This window comes from Eucyclogobius newberryi, unplaced genomic scaffold, assembly GCF_026437365.1.
Source record: "Eucyclogobius newberryi isolate DKJ021-1_F unplaced genomic scaffold, fEucNew1.0.hap1 SCAF_18, whole genome shotgun sequence".
Taxonomy (NCBI): domain Eukaryota; kingdom Metazoa; phylum Chordata; class Actinopteri; order Gobiiformes; family Gobiidae; genus Eucyclogobius; species Eucyclogobius newberryi.
In genome coordinates this window covers 20,764,136-20,787,124 of record NW_027315812.1, presented here as the reverse complement: position 1 = coordinate 20,787,124, position 22,989 = coordinate 20,764,136, and the positions used below count along the sequence as shown (strand labels likewise).

General features: G+C 39.5%; 1 protein-coding gene across 2 annotated transcripts; it reads right to left on the bottom strand.

Moving 5' to 3' along the window:
• Positions 1–721: 721 nt before the first annotated feature.
• dnajb6b (DnaJ heat shock protein family (Hsp40) member B6b) lies at positions 722–21,222 on the bottom strand. 2 transcript variants are annotated; one of them, XM_072450955.1, is made up of 10 exons: positions 21,087–21,222; positions 16,581–16,662; positions 13,011–13,120; positions 11,689–11,754; positions 11,494–11,598; positions 8,654–8,788; positions 8,417–8,573; positions 8,265–8,335; positions 3,757–3,903; positions 722–1,381 (listed from the first exon to the last, which is right to left on the bottom strand). In XM_072450955.1, exons 1-10 carry the CDS (start codon positions 21,202–21,204, stop codon positions 1,275–1,277), a joined length of 1,098 nt encoding a protein of 365 aa, XP_072307056.1. In that variant the 5' UTR covers positions 21,205–21,222; the 3' UTR covers positions 722–1,274. The 2 variants fall into 2 exon arrangements, with proteins under 2 accessions (XP_072307056.1, XP_072307057.1); XM_072450956.1 differs by having other exon boundaries at positions 16,581–16,659; positions 21,087–21,219.
• Between the last annotated feature and the right edge of the window lie 1,767 nt (positions 21,223–22,989).

Below are 22,989 nucleotides of genomic sequence, written 5' to 3'. Positions count from 1 at the left end.
GAGAAGAGCTGGACACGGAAAAACGATATTGATCAAGTTTATATAGAAAATAATGTTCAAAGGTCTCTGCAATTAATCACATATTTATAGAGATTGAGATTCGGTCAACAAAAGAAAGACATTTTTTTGAAACACCACTTCATGTCATTCTGGCATTTCACTTTTGACTCCATCTACTGGCTGCAAAGAGAATTACAGAGATAAACAAATGCTAGATTTCCTCTGACATGCTAAAGCAGCCACACGGTTGTAATGATCAGGATTTGAGTGCAGAAATGCTCAGAACAAGTCTGATGATAATTTATAGACAGCGCAGAGGATCTGGTGTCATCCCTATGACATCCCCAAACTGTGACATTTAGAACAGAATGTTTTTCAAGGCTCAGAGAGGTTTTTAATTAACAAAATTCATCAAACTAGCGTGAATTAATGTCAATTTAGCAAAATATGTTTTAAAGTCTGTTTTGTTTATGTTCAAGTCCAATGGATGATAAAATGTTTCTATCAAATGCTTCCATATTTTATCTGGTGAGACAATTGTAGTACCAATGACAATAGCCATATTGAAAGAAATGTGTTGTTATATTCTACTTGTTTGACAAGCTACAGATTAAGCAATAGCATCTCCCCCAAAGTGTGCTATTCGTTACTTTGAACACATTATACTGTATAAAAGATATGTATTTATTGTTATTATCTATATCTATTGTGTGTATATCTTTGTTGCCTGTTTATATTCATTTTTACTGGTTATGCATTGAAGTCTGTCTTACACATACTCAGACACATACAAAAGGCCTTCATCACACACTGAACGTTTAGTGCCTTTATTCATAGGAGTCCATAAAAATGAACATTTCTCAGATGTGTCCACATACAACAGCCAGGCACTTGCAACTCCAGTTACACTTTTTCATTGTAACTTTGCATTACAAATGCAATAGAATACGATGGGACGTACAGTATATATTGAATGTTTCCAGCACATAATAGGCTCGCTGTGTAACCTTTTCATACATCACTTTGCTTTCTCTGCATTGAGCAAAAATATCCACTTTTCTCTTTACACTTTACCCACAGCAGCCGTACATTCCACTCTGCTGTAGTAAATCTATCTCATTCAAACAAATAAAAACTGCAAACATGGCTTTACTTGCACCTAAAAGACAGCCTCCTGTAGGAGAAATGTAATACTACGAGTGAGTTGTATAACAGCTGGGAGATAGGGCCACATTGGAGGTACAGCTGTTATGACGAATGCTTTTGGGTGTCGCTTAATAAAAAGATCCAAATCCGCCAAATCTATGGAAAAGCCAAGGAGACCGTTTCTTTCTGGGGTCAGACTCTTTTAGCCACATTTTCTTCCTCTTTGTGTCATGTCCTGTAAACAGAAACAAAGCATAGATTAGAATTACAATTGTACACGTTCAAATTGCATTGCCTTGTTACTGCGTATTTTGTGTTGTATCTGGTGATGTGACAGCTAAAGGGGTTGTTTTTTAATAAATGCAGCATGTGTTCAGAGGGTAATTGATTTGTATTTTCAGAAAAACTAAGCAACCAATCAGAACCCGGCGGCAGTGCCTTTATGGCGTGGGCTGGTTATGAAAGCATTTCGGATTCCAATTTTCCAATGAAAAAATATGGTATGAGACTTTAAGTTTGACCAGATCACGTAAAACATTTGATAAATATTTGATTCATAGCTTCATGAATGATTTGTTGTCTTGCTTTGTATTAGTGCGATACATTCTAAGGTATCTGAAGGCGCTGTCACTAACAATTATTTTAGTAATCAACTAGTCATTTCATTTTTAACCCAAATAAAGGCTATGGTGACTGAAGGCTTCAAGATGGAGAAGTTTTTGGGGGTTTTCTTTTACATTTTGCTTTAATAATGCTACAGTCTTAAGTAAAGGTCTTTTTATTTTCGGGTGTTTAGTCCAGATAACGTTTATAATGATCAAAATACAACTGTGATTATGTTTTACAGTCGAAACTTGAATCAGTCTTGAAGAGAATTTCACTTTATCTTTGTATGTTGGCGTTCGTTTTTAACAACATTTTCACTAAAACTAGCATTACATTGACATTCCATAAAGTGCCCGGTGGTCCAGTGGTTAAGGCGGCAGCACATATGGCAGGCTCCACGTGCAGCCGGCCGCAGTGTCGTGAGTTTGAATCCTCTGACAATTTACTGCATGTCCTCCCTTCTCTCTCATCTCAGCTGTCCTGTCTGATAAAGGCTACGGGCCAAAAAACTCCTTAAAAAAAAGAAAAGTAAGTGCTTCTTTTCTTACTCCGCGGCAGCAGCAGCAGTTAAGCCCGTTCTGTCAGGCCCCACATTAGAGCGCCTCATGTCATCAAATCACAAAGAGAATGAAGGCTTTTGTTTGTGTCGCAGCAGGGACCAGGCACGGCTAAATCAAAGCTCTTTTACCAAACTAACGAAGGCACCATTATGGACAATTCACTCAGCTTGTTCTGGAGATAATTGCTAGTCTTTTCTCCGGCTGACGTCGTGACCGGGTGAAGAGAAACAGCCGCGACCTCTGACCTTTGGTGGTTAATGCGCTGTAGAACAGAGCGGGCTAATGAACACCTCTGTTTTCAGTGTTTACGTGTGCCAATCAGAGCTTTGTGAGGCCGCCATTGTGCAGCCTCACTGAAGAGATACACTGAACTGAAATTGTTTGTGTTCACATCATTTCTGCTAATTCTAAATGCGTTGTGAGGTTATACTTACTACATAAAATATTGTGCGAGTTTTGCTAAATGGATAAAATTTGATTGTCGAAACTATTTTATAAAACCGAACACGTTTTGGTTGAATTCACAATCTTATAGACTTAGCCGCCCAGGAAAATATAGGCCTACAAGTAATATATTTTAATCCATAGATAGAGAGAAGCATAAATAGTTTATGGAGGAAAAAATGATGTCTCTGATCCAATTGCAATGCTGAATGTGGGTGTATTGGGTGATTGGTAATGGACAGTTGGAGAGGCTTTAGTTGCATTAATAGCAGCCATGGCATCATGTCTTCGCCCCAGGGCAGATGTGTCTAGCTCAATAGAGTGTGACTGAAGAATTAAATGAATAATAGACTTGCTTTAGTACAAGCTAGTAAATTTAATCCATTTGTTATTTCACAAAAAGGAGATGTTTTATGCTCCCTAAACTTGAGAGCTTCTGTCATCAAACTATCACACTTGCCTTAAAGCTATGTCGCGTTACTTTAAAGGGGACACATTATGCAAAATCATGCAAACTTTAATGGGATTTTAACTGTGTTTCCTGATCATCAGCTTACTCGAATTTGTATTTTTGATTGATTGAGTAAAACATTAATGTCCTGCAACTGAGGCTTGAGTGCTCCAGAAATTCCTGTTTTCACCTACCCATATCCCCGCCCACATTCTTTTACATAGTTGTGATTATCTAATAAAAATAAAAAAAAAATAAAAAAGACTCTGAGTTACACATGTCGGGATCTAAAATGTAGCCATAAAAAACAAGCAAATGAAAATGTGCTGCTTGTTACGGTGAAATGCCATTGGAAAAACGTGGACGCATTTCTATTTTTAAGGCCTTTTTTTTTTTTAACAACATTGCGGTTTACAATGAACAAGATGTAAAATGCGGATATACTTGTGTTATAGTTCACCACTGAGCACCTGGGGGGAAATAAAATCATAAAAAAGCATAATACGTGTCCTTTAAATAACACTGTTCGCTCATTGGACGTTGGCTCACCCCGGCTCGTGCTGTGCGCCTCCTCCTCCTCTGACGGGCTGTGGGCGGAGCTTCGCAGGTACCTCTGGGGATGCGAGCCGGCGCTGGGGAGGGCGTTCTGTCTGCGCCGCCGAAACTCTTCCTCCGGGGGGTCTTCCGTTCCCATCTCTGCGGGTGTGAGCAGAGCAAAGAGTGGCTGAAAATGAATCACAGACAAGCCTATCTCCTCGCTGTCTGCGCCGGCCGCATGTGGCCCAGGGTGCTGCATCCTCAATTTTTAGATCTTCTTTTTTATTTATTTATTTTTTTTTTTTATTGCTGTGCGAGTTCGGCCAAGCGGACATGAAATGTGCGATGCAAGAAATGAAAACACATTACCTGCTCGTGACCCCTTGGGCAGTTTGACACAATGCGTTCAGACAGGGAGGGGGGAAACCACATAAACACATCTATTACAGCTAGTGCAAATAGCTATATTGATGTAAACAACAAAACAAGAAGTTGAAAGGATTATTCAAAAAAAAAAAAGCGCACTGTACAATCCCTCCCTCCGTCCATCATTCACATTTCTGACTTTATTGTGATTAGTCATGTAAATAAAATGAGATTTGGTTATTCTTTTCTTTAATTTACATTTATATTGAATTAGTGGAGGGTGCTGGAGAAGGGGGCGTAGTGGCGGGGGTTTACTTATTATGCTGCGAGATTACAGGCAGATCTCATCGCCATTGTGTTGTGTAATTAAGGCAGTGGAGGGGAGAAGAAAGGAGGCCAGATGCTAGCCGTGCCGAAGCCGCTCCTGTTCAGAGAGAAGAGCGATGGTGGCTCCACACGAGGTTCAGATCTGTGTGCTGGACTTAAACCAATCACAAGTAGAAACACTGCTTTTTTTTTACATGATGAAATGGGTTTGTAAGAAACACAAGGAGCAGACGGAAACAGAGTGGTTAAAATGTATGTTATAATTAAGTACTTACTAAACCTGAACTCTTTCAAAATTGCATATCTTAAATTAAGCCCTTGTTGCATCATTAAGGCTATTAAAGCGGGGCGGCCTGATTCATTGCAAATCTGGAAGTCGCTTTTGTAACCCGTCCCTAAATCTTAAAAAAAAAATACAATAAAACAGTTTGGCCATTGTTACATTCATAACCATGTGAACAAAAGTGAAACTGGGGTGAACCGCCCAAGTGCAGCTCTACTTTCAGACATAAAACATGTTGTTATTGCATGGAGACAGAGTGTAACCGTAGCAATTTGTCACAAAGTGCTGCTATAACAGTTTACTCTTCAGGGAAAACATAATAGTGTTACTATTAATACTCAATGGTAACTTTTGGATCGTCTCGAAGGTAAAGGAAAACTATGACCTAACACCAATGAATTCATATGCCACGTTTGAGAGCCCTTAAAAAGACAAAAACATGACTCAATTATTATTCCCACTGCACGGCCATCTCATTAGGAGTAATCTTTTATGGCTATAAGGTCAAACCTGCCGAGCGTTTATGGTTTGTTTACTCCCAAAAAAAAAGTGTGATTTATGCTATTGCAGGCTGCAGGCTCACATTCCCCCCTTTTCAACTTTGCAAATCAGGTTATAATAAATCCCTCACTCAATCAGGGCGCCACAGAGGTGACCCTGCCCAGAGAAACACCCTTTGGATTGGCTTAAATTAACAATTGTAAGCTTTGCCTTCAAGACTCCTGCTACTTCTTGCTCTATTCAGCTTTGAAAAAACAACTAATCCCAACCTGTATTTTCCCATTCTCACACGGTCTGGAGATACTATCAGTCCTGCTGTGTGCCCAAGTAGATGGCTAGATTATAGAAAGAACATGTGGCTGCCAAGGTTGTGCGCTTGCTTTGTGTCCTAGTCTTCTCCAGAGAGGATCAATTTTCGGACCACTTACCTGTGTGATAAGATTCCAAGTTCCCTAATCCATTATCACTTAATTAATTTCAGGCAAAACAATATGAAAAGGGCAATACTGTGATCTTTTAATGCGCTTGTATTCTTGAATTAATAAAGTCCCTTTCATTTACAGCTATTGTTTCAAGAGGAGCAGCTATTTAGTGTAGAAGAACAAATGTTTTTAGATGGTAGCCTGCGATGATGTCATACTCCTAAAGGGGGGAAAGAGACCGTTTTCCCTCATAGTTGCAATGTATTTTAATGAAATATCCAAAATGAAAATCCACAAATGCTGAGCCTGATCATTTCTATAGCTATTGGACAAGGATCTTGAAATGCAATGACATAAGGTAGTTACAAGCTTTGTTCTGGGTCTTATTTGGAACACATGCGCACACGCTTGCGCAAACAAGTGCTTGAGCAATTAGGCAGATTTATAGAAAGTAAAACCATGAGAAAGGACAATACTAATAGGCTCTCCACAGAGAAAGCAACAAAGACGGTCCAAGAACCACAGAGGTGGATGAAGGGCCTTTGTTTGAACTCCCTACGCCTTCACCTTTTTCAACCTAAATTGGCTTGTCAACAAGGAATTTTACCTGTCTGTGTCAATTATTATAAGCCTGTAAAATGTTGTAAGGTAGGCTCTTCATTCCGTCTTATAGTATTGACCACTCAGCCGGTCAGAGCTTATGGGCTGCAACTACAACTATAGGCAAAATAAATGTACTCTAACTCTGATGTATACTGCAGTTCTGTTTAGACGGGTACAACTGTGTCCTTCGCTGTGTCAAGGGTTTTGTGTGCACAAAATGTTCTGGGTATTTTCTTCAATACATTGGAATGTCCTGGTAGACGTCAGTTTAATTCAAACCTATAATTTTTGTGAAGAAACAGTGCCATCTAGTGGTGCCATCAAAACAAAAACGTGTAGTTGTACAAGCATTTATCCACCAGAGGGCGCCCCGCTACTATAAATAAGATCCATGCCTCATTTTGCATGGACAAAAATAACCGAATATTCCTGTGCACAAGTATCTACTACTAGTGAAGGCTAAACTAGACCGAGCGCACTATTCTTCAGAACAATTGTTTCCATTGTAGCCAATAATTGATATTAATAACTAATAAAACATAATTTCCTTTAACAGTAATTTGTCAATCCCCCATTATCAATTCATCTACAATGAGTAATAAACTGTTATATTCCCGGAACATTAATCGCTCAAGGACAGGGCGGATCAAGAAAAACGCGATTGGTTTATGGCAGTTGTGTCACTTAGCAACAGCACCGCGCATGCGCAGAGTCCATCTTCCAGCCTAATCAAGTTGATGAGAACGAAGGGCTTCCCGAGGTATATTTGGAAAAGTAAGGTTAACAGTAGGTTGTACACGGCCTATAATGGACAGGTTGGACGCGCTTTGTCTTTTGCAAACACGAGCCTCGCCCTGAGCTTTTCTTTCAGTCTCTCTCACATTTGACAGTCTGAAATATGCGGCGTGGTGGATTGAGTAAATAAACTAGCCGTGAGCACATTCCTCAGATGAACACACACTATCTTCTCTGTACACCGTGACCCGTGAGTCAACCTGGAACTAACTTAGCACAAAAAGGCTTATTAAGCATCACTTGGCACTTCTGAATTATTTAATCTAAGCGATGCAATTTCGTGATTAGTTTAAATACCAATAAATTAGCAACTAAAGGGATTAGGACACAAATGTGGTTTAAGGTCGTAAACATCAGCTGATAAAAGCTTAGAATCATTGATCTTACCAGTTTCTTCGTCATAGAGCTAACATTTTTGTTATAATCCACTGAAATTAAAAAGCATTAGTGTGTTAAGAAAGCATGATGACGTTGAGTTGTGACAAACAAAGCAGTGATTTTATTATATTGTAGTGAGCAATCGTTTGAAAATGTGACCAGGCAAAAGCACTCATTTATTTTGTGAAGAAAAGCCACACACACAAGCAATCCAAAAGGACAAACTACACACACCAAGCAACTGTAGCATTTTCACAAGATGAATCTTTAAAGTTTATTGACTCTTACTTGGTGTACAAAGAATGCAAAAAATCCCCTGTCTGTCCGTTAACAATGTTGAGGTGCTGTTAATAGTTATGAGTGGAATCACAAACCATGCAAAAACACGCTGTGCTTTTGAGAAACACACTTGTAAGTAAGAAAAAGCACGTTCTCAAATCAATTTATTATAACCTATATCAGTCAAAAGTACACACGCATGAGAACAGCAAACATGTTAGCAATGTGCATTTCAAGTTAAAGATGGATGGAGTGGTTAAGTTGCTCCGGTTAAATTAGTCAAATGAAAAGAGGCCTAAAAGACATGCCCCCTTTATGCATATGGCAAAAGTTAAAGCATAAATCTTGATAAAAAAACAATCCCTACACAATGTTCCCCCAAACCATGGAATAAATACAAATAGCATCTGTCTCTCTCCGTCTACTAAACTGTAGAAAGCTTCTTCGAGATGAGATGAGGACAGAGAGAAACAATCCACACAGTCACTGGGAGTTTTTCCAGAACTCAAAACTTATGTTGCTTTGATTTTGTTACTTGTTATCCAGTCGTAGCATCTGCTCCTTACCATTAACTGTTAAAGATTTTAACTGACCATCCTCCTCCACTTCTACACGCTCCTGGCCATTTTCCACAATCCTGGCAGAGAAAGTAAAAGAACAGATAAACCCAAGACTAAAATATACAGATTTTTTAAATTGTAACTGGAGCGTTCGGTACCGTTTTGTTGTGATTTTTCTGCCGTTGATGAACTTTGTGGAGGTTGACACAGATCTGAAGTTCCCCATTCCTCCGCCACCACCTCCTCCTCCACCGCCACCAAACGATGAAGAGGAGAATGATGTAACGCCGCCCATACTGCCAAAAGAACCAAAACCTGGGAACAGTAGGATTTCCTTCAGTTACAGCGACGCTCATAGTTGTAAATGTATATCAAATTGTAAACCCGCATGTCACCTGCGTCAAACGGTACAAAGCCGTGATGTCCGAACGGCGGGAACCCTCCAAACCCAAAGACAGAACTCCCCATGTTCTGCCGACTGCCCCCTCTGTGACGACCGTGAAAGCCTCCGAAAAAATCATCGTCATCCCCTGCGCAAATATACAAACACATTTGATGAACTTTCTACTCATGCTAAACCCAAATAGAAGTAGCATTTAGAGGCTAATTTTAGTCCATAGCCCTACAGACATGCTGCTAATTGTGCTTTGCCAAACTGGGTCGCCGCAGTGGGATACGGCCGCATTAAAACCAGTCTCCACCTTGAACACGGCAGAACGAAGGCATCTATTGCCTCTCTTCTCTTTTATAACGATTGTCTGTTTGTATTGTGATTTTAACACATCTTTTCCAGTTCTTTGTGTATGAATTGTGCTCTACAAATAAACCTGCCTTGGCTCAAGTCTCAGAATGCTGTAAAATACTAACTGCATCGGTGTGTTTATATTTAAGACACAGAATCAACCCAGTCAAATCAGGAATGTGTCACTCCTCTTGACCTGCGTGAGCCTGTGGCGGCGCAGACAGATTTACATAAGATGAAAATCTGGTAACTACCGGTACTTGACGTGGATGTCAGGTTAGTCACGAGTAATTGTTTAGGTCATATACACAATCATCGACAAAGACCACTACAAACATGTTAAGTGCATTTAAGTCTTCTCGTGGGTTACTGTGCTCGAATGACTTTGAAATCTGTGTTTTTAAATTGCTATATTTTTGTTTGTTTGTATATTTCATGGTCTATATCACATGAGTTTCTGTTACTGATGCCATTTTGGAGACTGTTTGTTAATTGCTCTGGCAAAGAGTCAACACCAACTCACATGTCGTATAAGAAACTCACAAAAACAACATTCAAATAGCATAAGCCAAAAAAAAAAAAATCATACAATTGCAACATAACGTAATTATATTAATGAATTGGTGGAGGGTCTGCCAACAGGCCAAGTTACAGGTCAGGCCTGCGGAGAGGCGAGTTACATGTGCACCTTTAAACACATCGGTCTAAAAACAAGCGACCTTGTTCTTAGCTTGTTCCCGAGTGTGCCTTTGTGTATTTGTGTTTTATGTGTGTTTGTGCGTTTTGTGTGTGTTTGTTGGCTGAGGGCCTAATCATGCGCATTAGTCCCTCCACAGCACAGACGCAGAGCCCTCCCTCCACTCTCTGCTCTCTACTCTGAGGAGAGACAGTGACAGATCCACTGGACCAGCTGCTGTTGCTGACCCACGCGCTGCTCGGACCCAAGGCTGGACCTTTCAAACATGTCCGGCCTTTCCAACTTTAGTAACATACGAGAAACAAATTAAAAATACACGTCTCAGATCCTGTTGCGATCGAGGCACAATAAACGGCCCCAGGCTAAACACAACTTGACCTTTAGTTTTCAGATGGTGCGGACAGCTTTAAGGTCAGCGTTTTATACCAGGACGAGCTGCCTTCCTCCTTCAGAACGCTCATTTTCACTGTGATCTGATGTTTTCTAACGCTCGGGGCATGTTTTGTGACACACGGGTCCTCTCCTCTCACACTTGCCGCTATTACATCTGCTTTGTTTTAATACGGAAGCTATTTTTGAAAGCATTCCTGTCGAGTGATGTAGATGGTCAAATCCATCCTCCGCCAGCGTCTGAACTCCATATTTAGAGCTGCGCGGGGTGAAGTACACATGCCTTCCAATCAGCCGTTAGCTCAACACAGACGGACCGGGCCAGAGGCTAAAGCAACTTTTCTGTGGAACATGGACTACAGCGTTTGTGTTCATCAGCGGAGACGGTGACGCAGGCAGTGACTCTAGGATGAATGTTACTGCAAACGTTCAGGGGGTCCTCAAAGGGTCTTTTGCTAAAAACGTCATTAGTCTGTATCGTTTTCTCTCATCAATATTGAAACAAACATAAAAGTAACAGACAATAACTGTTTAGGATTAGTCAAATTAGGCCACATGGTAATATTTGAAAAGCCACGACTCATTTGTTTTGTATCCTTGTGGTGTGGAAATTGGTTTCAAGTATAGAATATTTTCAGTAGCATCAACTTCAAAATGTTAGTATCGTTACACTAGTGGGTATTAAAAAGTACCTTGTGATACATATGTAATGTATGTAAAGTGTATTCCTAAAAGAGTATGCAAAAGTGATGTTTGTTATGTGTTGAGTTACAAAATGCATTGGGATTTCATTTTAGTCAGAAGATAGTTAAGTTATGATCATTTTCCCTAATTTATATGACATGAAATGACTAGAGCTCAATCCCTGTCCACAGGGCATGACTTTTCACCTACTTTGAACATCTGACTAAAACCTTCCCATTTCTACATCCTGGGATTCCCAACAACAGTTATTGGGAAATGCTGTTTTTTATCGATTAGCTAAGAAATTGTAAAAAAAAAAAAAAAAGTCATGTTTAACCAATAAGTTCATGCATGTCATAAAAATCAAGTTGTGAAATCGGTGTGAACATGATAAATGCCGTGGCCCAGTTATTGTTATTGGTTAAAATCACGCTAAATCTCATCAGGATCAAATAAAAGGTGGTATAATGTTTTCGATCGACACAAAATAACATTGTAAAACTAACTCTGGCATCAAGAAGTTAGTGTGGAGCGTAAATGTGAACTATGACTTCTTTGTCCGCAGTAAATGCAGGTGCAGTGGAGACGCTGTGAAGTCAAGTGTTTTCATACGGCTGACATTTAGAGCCGGTGCCCTCCTGATGGGAGCTCTGTCGATGTGCTCCACAGGCTAGCGCCGGGCTTTGTGGGAAACACCAACGATAAATAAAGCCCTGTCTTACCAAAGAAATCCGCAAATGGATCTCTGCCGCCGAAGAATTCCCGGAAAACGTCTTCGGGGTTGCGGAATGTGAAGTTGCTGCCGCTGTAGTGATTGTAATGACCTCCTGGAAAGAAAAAAAAAGAAGCAAAATGTTTCTTTTTCGAACTTTGGTGAGATTAAAAGTTAAAGGCTGGCGTCGCCGTGAGTCACTTACCTCCACCTCCTCCTCCTGCTGAGAGGCCTTCTTTGCCGTACTGGTCGTAAATATTCCTCTTGTTTTCTGCGACAGATAAAGATAAGATAGAGACAAAGTTGAGTAAAGATTAGATTGTTCAAAGATTTTGATTTGTAAATATTGGCTGTGAAAAAGGATAATGAGACGTTCGTCAGACATTCAGCGCTCTATGACCCGACGCCAACAAATCTTTGACAGTGACAACATTGAGCAATGATTTTTTCTCAATGGGTGTGTGGGACGTACCTTAGACCAATACATATGTTACACACGCCTGTCCAAACCTCCATTACAATGTCACAACCTTAGTTTAACTTTCTGGCTTTAATAGTAGAAAAAGCTTCAGTTGTAGTCATCTGGACTCAGTTTGAAAAAATAGACGTTTCGACTCTCATCCAAGAGTCATTGTCAATAAAAGAATTTAGATCGAGAACTCCGATATTAATACTGTTCTGTGGTAAGTCCCGCCCATTGGGCGGAGCCTTCCTGAAGTAGAAAGAGTTGTTTGTTTCAACAGAAACTCCCCCCTTGTATCTACCGAGCTAGCCTATTCAGAATCTTAATGGCCTATTAGAATCCTCTTTGTCTTTGTGAGACCCTGGCTCAACCACCCTGAGTACCTGATTAGCATCTAAATGTCCTGGTCCTGGTCCTCTACCTTTCCAGGGGTTCAGTATACCATTATAGATACCAGGAAGATAGAATCTGAGCCCTCCATTTCTGTTTAAAGAAGGTCTTTCTTTTTTAACAAAAATAGCTTCCTTGACTCCTCTTTCAAACCATCTTTTCTCCCTGCTTAAAACCTTCACCTCACCGTCTTCAAACGAGTGATTAGAGGCTTCAAGATGGAGACGCACGGCACTCTGTGGTCCTGAACTTGTATTTCTTCTGTGCTGATTCCTACTTCAGGAAGGCTCCTCCCAATGGGCGGGTCTTACCACAGAACAGTATTAATATCGGAGTTCTCGATCTAAATTCTTTTATTGACAATGACTCTTGGATGAGAGTCGAAACGTCTATTTTTTCAAACTGAGTCCAGATGACTACAACTGAAGCTTTTTCTACTATGGAACACGCCTGGACGAATGAGGGATTACACCGACATATTTCTGGCTTTAAGATTAAATAATTAAATAATCATAAATGTCCCAATTACAACGACCCTTGAATGTAACGTACGATGCAACAGAAACACTGCCGATTACAGCCATTGTGTGCTTGAGCAAAACGTGTAATGAAGTTGTTTTACAGAACAGAAGAGTCATATTTATATATCTGATAATAATGAACACATCTCTTACCATCTGAGAGCACCTCATAAGCTTCTGACAGCTCTTTGAACTTCCTCTCAGCTTCATCCTTATTGTCAGGGTTTTTGTCTGGGTGCCACTTCAGGGCCCGTTTCCTGTAGCTGAAACACACAATGTATGACACAAGACTAAAACACAGGGTGACGTTTTATAACATATATTATAATATAAGATGTGCGTGTGTGTGTGTATATAGGTTCTGTAGGTCTTTCCTTCCTGCTGCTGTCAGACTTTATAACAAAAACTGTTAGTACTGAACACTCGCAATACTGACCTAACCTAGTACTGATGTGCAATTCTGTCATATGTGCAATTGCTATTGGAATTCATGTGCAATTCATGTGCAATTACTGTGAAATTCATGTGCAATCCATGTGCTGTCGTGACACATATTCATGTGCAATTACTGTCGTGATCACATGCAATGGTATTTATGTATTTATTTATTCGTCTATGGGAGTTTTTATTTATTTATAGGAGATCTTCTTCTGAAAGTGTTTTTCAGACTTCTTATAAGTGATCTGTTCTTCTGTATCTACCTGCGTTGCACCAATGAAATTTCCCCATGTGGGACAATAAAGGAATATCTTATCTTATCTTATCTTATATACATATGTATATGTATATATATACACATATACATATACTACAGAAATGGTCCACAACTGAAATGGTCCTACATGGTAAAAAGGTCAGCTCATTGTTTGAGTGGAGCGTGAATGACAAAGACCCAGTGTCAGTGACACAGTGAGATGCAGTGTGTGCAGAGGCGTCTGCTGCATCAGCCGTTTGCTCAAATGCAGCAGTGATTCTGAGGCTGAAGGTCGGACAACCTCATAATCCATGTGCTCCACAGATGTGTGTTTGGTCAAGGCTCGACTTTCTGTGACATCATGGGCTCCATGGACACAAACAGCAGAAACAGGGACTTTGAGCCTCCTGATGAATTAAAGACATCAGACACTGCTTTACACTAAATTAGACCAGTGGGTGTAACTATTTTTAGCATTTTGTTTATTTTTAGGCTAAGATTTTAATGGAATAAGTGATCCCCAGAGGAAGACCAGACTTCACTGATCATTTGTCCAGCTATCATTTTCAAAAAAGCCCTGGAGCAGGTTAAATATCCTCAGCCATTATAGTGATACACTGCGGTCTCATTTTGACCCCAACAGCTGCTTTCACAATATCTCTGAATATATAAAAAGGTCCATTATATATATATATATATATATATATATATATATATATATATATATATATATATATATATATATATATATATATATATATATATATATATATATATATATATATATATATATATATATATATAGTTTCAGAGGACCTGCTAAAACTAGCAAAGGGCATTAGCATCATGGGCCCTTAAGCTGCTTTGCATTGTATTAGAAAAACATCTACAATCTCCCACTAATCATACACTTACTAAAAACCTTCTGGCTTGATGATAATGATCAATGACATTAAAGAACAATATATAATATATACGTATATAATAATTAAATTATTGTATGATGTTCACTGCCGGGTGTTAACTTTGTGCATTGTTCACGTATGCTGTGATAATAACTTTGTGATAACAACACAATAGTCCTCCTGTTTGACAAGTCTTTCTATCTCTCATTAGCTGTTTTGGCGCCACACATTTCACAATGCGATGTTGGTTGTTCCTTACTCTTAAAGAGGCTTGTTTACATGAGTAACGAAGGTGTGACATTCAAAGAGACTGTGGTAAACCTGTGCGGAGGTGGTGTTCAAAACAGTCTTATAGAGAGTGAGTGGCATTAACAGGCTGAACATTGTGGTCTGCATATGTGTCAGCTCGCTGCGAGTTAACCCCTCACTGGAGCTGCAACCATTCATCCAAATAACGGAGACAATAAGAAACAGTTAAAAATGTATGTTCAAATCTCATTGTACTGTAGAAATAATCGTCTGAATAGTCCACCACTAAAATTTAAAGATGGTAGAAAAAGCTTCAGTTGTAGTCATCTGGACTCAGTTTGAAAAAAATAGACGTTTCGACTCTCATCCAAGAGTCATTGTCAATAAAAGAATTTAGGTCGAGAACTCCGATATTAATACTGTTCTGTGGTAAGACCCGCCCATTGGGAGGAGCCTTCCTGAAGTATAATATGTGGGTCCACAGCATTGATGTGATCAGAGAAGGTTTCCAGCTCTTGTTTCTTGATTGTTACAAAAGTATCATCGACATAGCGGAGCCACAGTTTTGGGGCTATGCCTGAGAATGAGGACAGTTTTGTACTGTACAGTACTTTTGTAACAATCAAGAAACAAGAGCTGGAAACCTTCTCTGATCACATCAATGCTGTGGACCCACATATTAGGTTTACAAGAGAAGACGCTAAGGAGAATCGCTTGGCCTTTCTTGATTGTTCCACGATCAGAGGAGAGGACGGGAAACTCCAAATAGAGGTATATAGGAAACCTACACACACGGACCAGTATCTGCTCTTTGGTTCCAACCACCCACTACAGCACAAGCTGGGGGTGATCAGAACCTTACAACACAGAGCTCAAGGTGTGCCCACCAGCTCAGAGGGCAAGAAGAAAGAGTAAAAACATGTCCGTAATGCCCTCTCAGCCTGTGGTTACCCCGCTTGGGCTCTCAACAGAGTGAAGAGAACCAAGAAGCAGGACAAAAGGGAAACTGAACAGAGAAGGAAGGGTGTTTCTATCCCTTATGTGTCTGGCCTGTCGGAAAAACTGCAGAGAATTTTTAGACAACACGAAGTCCCTGTTTATTTTAAACCAGGAAACACTTTAAGACAAAAACTGGTTCACCCAAAGGACAAGTTGCCGACTCAAAAACAGAGCAATGTAGTTTATTCGATCCAATGCAGTGAAGAAAGCTGTAAAGAACGTTACATAGGTGAGACTAAACAGCCTCTACACAAGAGGCTTTATCAGCACAGAAGAAATACTAGTTCAGGACCACAGAGCGCTGTGCATCTCCATCTTGAAGCCTCTAACCACTTGTTTGAAGACGGTGAGGTGAAGGTTTTAAGCAGGGAGAAAAGATGGTTTGAAAGAGGAGTCAAGGAAGCTATTTTTGTTAAAAAAGAAAGACCTTCTTTAAACAGAAATGGAGGGCTAAGGTTTAATCTTCCTGTTATTTATAATGGGTTACTGAACCCCTGGAAAGGTAGAGGACATTTAGATGCTAATCAGGTACTCAGGGTGGCTGAGCCAGGGTCACACAAAGACAAAGAGGATTCTAATAGCCCATTAAGATTCTGAATAGGCTAGCTCGGTAGATACAAGGGGGGAGTTTCTGTTGAAACAAACAACTCTTTCTACTTCAGGAAGGCTCCTCCCAATGGGCGGGTCTTACCACAGAACAGTATTAATATCGGAGTTCTCGACCTAAATTCTGTTATTGACAATGACTCTTGGATGAGAGTCGAAACGTCTATTTTTTCAAACTGAGTCCAGATGACTACAACTGAAGCTTTTTCTACCATGGAACACACCTGGACGAATGAGGGATTACACCGACTAAAATTTAAAGACACTTACGCTTTCTTGATGTCGTCTTGCGTGGCATTCTTCTGGACTCCTAATATGTGGTAGTACTCCACCATGGCTCCACGTGGCTCTGCTGACAGAGAACGGTTCTGTTAAGACATGTTCACTGTCGGGGATAAATCCAAACTATCTCAGGCCGGCGTGGCCGTGTGAGCCGGGTTTGAAAGTGTGGAGGGGGGGACATGAAAACAGGGTGGCAATTACCAACAATGTAATCAACTGCACCAAAATAGAGAGGACGACTAAACACAAGCCTGGAGGAATTACATCATAATTTGGAGATCATCACTTAGCCTAAAGGCATTTGAAAAGAGCCAAGTTCCACTATTTAATTTGAAGACTGATATAAAGTGTTTTCATAACATCCTAACCCAACAGTGAAGATATGCAGTTTTAAACTTGGAAACAAGACAGAACATGTCCAAAGAAGTCATTCCGCTGAATGGTTAATGTGCCCCTGAAAGAATGAAACCAACAGAATCACTCTCCACTGCAATAACAGCAAAGACATATCTAAAAAGAACTATGTAAATATCTGGAGCAATATCCTCTCATCTGTGACATAGTGTACAAACATTCACTGACTAAGTATATTTATTACTGGAATTACTGAGAATAAAAGTTCATAAATTGGTCAATTCACTTGAGGAAAATAATTGCTGTAATTAACCATAATAATATATATTAAGAATATTAGCTTATGGTTATTGTACAACTTTAAGACTGCTAATACTTCTAACTAAATGTTATGTAAAGCTCTCATTACTTTTGAAATGGATATTGAGCTGAGATATCATTATATTGTGCTTATATGCTGGGTCATTTTGAAAGTGATCTCCTCAAAGACAAGTTCTACCAGTCACCATGAAGTCAGATGACCTTTATCATATTTCTCAACTATAATTTTATGCACAATCCAGCAGAGATGTGGAAAAGTCTATACAGAGCAGCAAAGCACAGTTTTCCCCATTGGAACAAGACTTAGAGAAGGCATGTGCTTAAGCTCTTGGCTACGGTTTCACAAGTGTTCTATTTATTTACGTGACAGAAGACCTGCCACCAAGGAACTCACATGTTTTCTAATGAAAATATCATCACATATTGAATATAGCTGTTAAACGTATAATATATTAAACGTAAAATATGGCATTTGTAATCAAAAATAAGGTCCCAGGTCTCGAGCGCTATGGTTTGCTATTTATAGCGGTGGTCTTGTGCTTGTGTTATGGTTGTGCAGGGGCCGGGCTGTTTGGCCCACAGCAGTGCCAAGGAATGGTTCTGGATTGAGATGTGGAACTGGATGCACTAACGTAGTGTTGCCAGAGTCTATAATATCACCTTTGTTGGTATTCTGAGGACAATATTTCACAATCAAAGCAAAATTGTAATTTGAGTTGGCTCAAAAGCTGCAATTATAAATAGAATGTCCTATGCAGAAAAATAGTATAAATAGTAGATACTCCTTTGAACAAGTATCTATGCTGAAAAACATAACAGAACAAAATATCACTTTTGAGCTCTATCAGATTTAGTAGAAGACCTCACAATTAATGAGTTTAATTATCACCGTGATATTAAAATTAGTATCGAGCGAATTCCTTCGTATCTATAGTGACAACACTAGTTAAGACTTTAATTTGTGTGATTCTTGCATTAGTTTATTGGTCCTAGAGTTTTTAAACTATCTGCACTTTTAACAGAATCCAACCTTTTAAACATATCTCAAATCTAATTGCAATTCAAAAAATTGCTTTTTGTTTTTTGCCCACACTGTGCCGCCCAAGTAGAGCCCACAGCAGCTTGTTAAATGGAGCTAGCAGCTCTCTTGTCTCTGTGTCCAGAGTTGAGCCGGCAGTGGCATTACACAGCAGCTCACCCAGAGCTGATGGATTTCTACAGAGTGAAATGTGCCTCGGAGAAAAAGCTTCATGTGGGTCAGTCAGTCCCATGAAGCATCAGTGTGGGAGCATTATTTAAGAGCTGAAAAGAGTGATGCTGTGTGTAAGTGCATTAAGTCAGTATTCATGACTAACCTAATAACTCACGTAACAACTCTCCCAGTGAAAATACACCAGTGCCTCGAAATGATCAAAGGCCAACAAAAAGCTGTGAACAGGGCACATCGACCATAGTGAAGACGTGAAGCTGTGGGAATGAGGTCACATATTGGCAAAAAGTTTTGTTTTTTTCAGAGATGGCTTTTGCAGTCTGCAGTCCAACTACTTTAGGACAGTAGTGGGACAGGTAGGGGAGTAAAACGGCCCCCCTCATCCCGGTTTACAGTACCGTGAACTGTTTTAATTGCCTCTTTAATCCAGCGACAATGTTTGTTGTCCTCTGTCCTAATGAGGTTTGCTTCATCCCAGTCCATAATGTGGCTCTGGATTTGAGTAGTTTTTGTTCCGTTTTGTTTTTGGTTGCAGGCGTGCACGCCCTCGTCCCATTTACTTTACATTTACATTCTGCTCTATGGTGGATGGAGCGAACCTAATTGGGACCAGGGACAACAAACTTTGCCGCTGGATTAAGGAAGCAACTGAAATATGGAAACCTACCCACATGACCATATACCATAACAGGGGAAACAGTCCTAAAGACATTGGACTGCAGATGGCGCTGTCATCCTGCAGGAACACAGCTGCAAATCATGTATGAAAAACCAAACTATTCTGGTCTGAAAAGAGGACATTTTAAATAAATATCAGAGGACCAAATGAACCTCATTGAACTAATTAGGACTATAGTCCTTTCTGACAGTGTTTTTATTCAGTTAGATTAAAACGTCTAGTTTATAAATCCTTATAATCCTGTGTTTTTACTTATGAAGATGCCGTTTTTTTTTCAACTTTGCTGTATACAAAGTTAAGTATTGCAAGATCCTATTCATATTATTGCCAGCTTCTTCGTTAGACCGAGAATTCCTTTAGGTCAGGCATAATAATCATCATAATGATAATAATTCTAAAAGAAGTGTTCAACATCCAAACACAGATAGTTACTTTCCACAGATATAGGTTTTCAAGTAAATAAGTATAAGACATTTACATCTTTAGAGCACAGCTGTTAAACCAATGCATCTCTTTGAAAAAGTATGTAATTTATTTATGTAAAATAAAATCTAGGAATGAAAGAGTAACACAGGCTGAATATAACAGAACAAACCTCACACAAATCAGAGCAGAAAGCAAAGTTCAAGCCAGTTGAATGGTATTCTGATAATGGTAGTCAAACAGTATTATGTAAATCCAACAGCATTGTGTTAAAACATAATTAGTTGTGATTTAATTATCAGAAAGTGTAGTTTTTTTTTTGTAGTGTTTCAGTATAAACAATATACTCTATACTAAAGCCCTTTAAAATGCTGTGTCATCAGAATGTTCAAAATAAGGAAATTAAGTGGACCATAATACACTTTCAGTACAGAACTGACACTAGGTCTGAATGCAAAGAAGTTATTTTATTTTGTATATGAGCTACAGTTTTGAATTTTCAGGGTACAAAATGTCACCAAGGAATTAATACGATTCTAACCTCCAAATTGTATTTTAGTGTCACAAAACATAACGTATCGTAGTTAGATTGTATGCAATACAAAACACAATCATGGACATCAGGAAATATGTACAATAATCTCCTATTAGATATACAATGAATGTAAAATGCATAAGTAAATATGTTCTAACTCTGTTCTGATGTTACTTACACGTAGCTGTGTCCAAACTTTAAAAAGGTTATATCTGAGGGAGTTTTCCAAAAATATCCAAGGAAAATAAACTAAAAATAACCTTTTGAATGGTAAAAAAAAAGCCCTCAAAACGTCACTTTTTAACAGGAAGCTTAAGCCCACAAATAAAATGTTTTTATCTGACAAACGCCAACTCCAGCGCTTGTCAACGGGCCAATCAGCGATGACGATTGCGTTACTATAGAAACCGCGCAAGAAAGAAACTTCGAGAAAACAACGCAAACAACTGAACTTGTCATAAGACGTCAAATGCACGTCTTCTTCTTTGGTGTTCAGAGAAGAGGAAGGAGATCAGTGATATACACAAAGTCACGACGTCATCTTAAAAATGCCTTTGTGAACTTTGATGTTACGCATCAAAGAAGAAGTTACGCATTCTACACGAGAATGTGCTTTGTAATAGTAACGCGGCTGGTAAACACGTCATAATAACAGAAATGGTGCCAGCGCATTTAACGTTAACCCATTGAGCCTATGTTCTACTAAAAATAAGTACCACCAGATGGTTGTGGTTAGGCTGCGATATGTCGGGTGTGAAAGGAGCGAACACACAAAGCTTTCTAGTTGAAAAGTCAAATTTTAACAACCACAGACATAATTAAATATAGCTACAATGTATGTTGGCGGAGGACATCGGGGTACGACAGCAACCCCAATGTGCCGCTAGCTTTAACGGCAGTCCAGGGCTCTTGTTTTGACACACAAATGACACGCTCTTCATTGATATTGCGAGTAAATGAGCTGCTGCTTACCTGTGGTTGAGCAGTGGTTAGTCTGAAGGCCTGAATTGTGTGTGTGTGTATGCGGAAATGTAGCAGCAGTTATTGTGGGTGGTTGTTGCTGGTGGTGTATCTGTGGAGCTAGATCCATGCGCTAGCGGCGTCAACGTAGCGGCTGCGTTCAAGGACGGTCAGATTTAACAACGCTTTGCCATACACAGACATGTTTTCGTTTTTATTAGAATGGACCTAAATATGAAGTACTGAAATATATATATATATATATATATATATATATATATATTACTAAAAAGGTACAACAAAATGTACATCACTTTTTTTTGGAACATTATTTTGAGCACCACGCGCACTCGTAGGTTTCTCGAATGTTCCATGAATGCAGCGTGGAAGTCAGTGGATTTTTGATATCAAGTTGATCACAAATAATTGTCGACCTTATTTACTTAAGTCCACTTGTACGTTTTGAATAATTGAACATCTTGGAATCATTCTTTTCAGGTATTTGGCTGAGGTTCATGACGCATAAGGTGGAGGTGCACAGTCCTAAGCTCTTGACCGCGGTTTTGTGCGCCATCTGTCGCCCTGGATACACATGTACATCACCACGTAACCTTCAGTGATGTAGACCGGAGAGACCCACGGGAGAGACGGGCTGTTTCAGGACATACGTTTAAGAACTGTTCCTGGTTCATGAGAAGGAAATAACCTTTTATTTTATCACTCGGTTATTCTTTAATGTTGTGAAATAAATAAAGTGCAGCCAGATCTTGCGCTACTCTTAAGATCCGTCTTTTCCCCCTTTGTAAAATGGGTTCATTTATAATACCCAAGTACACAACTGTAGGGAGCGTTATCCAATTTTCTGTCCACCACCTGCTTACATGGAATGTTCCACTGTATGGCATTAGACCCATCTTGAATTCACTTCTATCGCTTGAAAACACATTGTGAAACATGCATTAACATATCCATGCAGACAAGCAGGTGACAGACCTGACCCCAGCAAAGTTACATTCATTGAGGCCAACAATTGACCATAGACAGCAGGCCTACATATATGCATGACGTATTAGCCTAAATGAAAAACGAAGGTCGTTCATGTACTTACCACTGGCAGAAGCTCTCCTCGTGGAGAAGACCCAATGAAAATGACTGATAGTTATTATACAGGATTATTACTGGCATTCAGCACATCATTATAGTCGGACTAAAAATTAGATTAATAAATCTAGGTTTGCAGTTCTTCACAGTTAATGTTATTCCCCTGAATACACTGCTTTCTTCCCAGCTGTGTCAGGAAATGAAGAGGAAGCATAACAGATTAGGTCATGTTTACGTTTGTAATATTCCATTTTGCAATGGTACCAAAGTAGATATGAGGCATCAGACATAACATTACCCTTCACTAAATGTACATTATGTAGATGTAACACAATGGCCATTTTCTACAGCGATGACCGTGCCCACCCTCACGTGCAGTGACAGTGAATGTCCAGTAGATGGAAGTCGTGTATCAATTCAGAAGAACCGGGGTTATTTGCAATCACTCTTGCCCTTCAAGTTGCCGATTTTGTCTGGTATTTCCTTGTAAGTTTGAGTTTGCACAATTGTCTATAATAGATTAGGGTAAACTAGGGGGTACCGCTGTGATTAAAATCTTAGGCTACCCTTTTTGTTGTCGTAACATAAACAAGGATAAAAGCATCGATTAGCCCTTACGCACTCTAAAGTATATTACAGTGAGTGAAGATGATTCATAACATCATACATTAACTTTGTCAGTTATAATCCATCACAAGGTAATAGTCCAAAATAAATCTTGCAGTAATTGAGATGAATCACTCATTTCAATGACAAGTCTGGTTTTTAAGACCCAATTACCACTTTTGAGTTCCTTGGCCCAGTGGATGTGTAG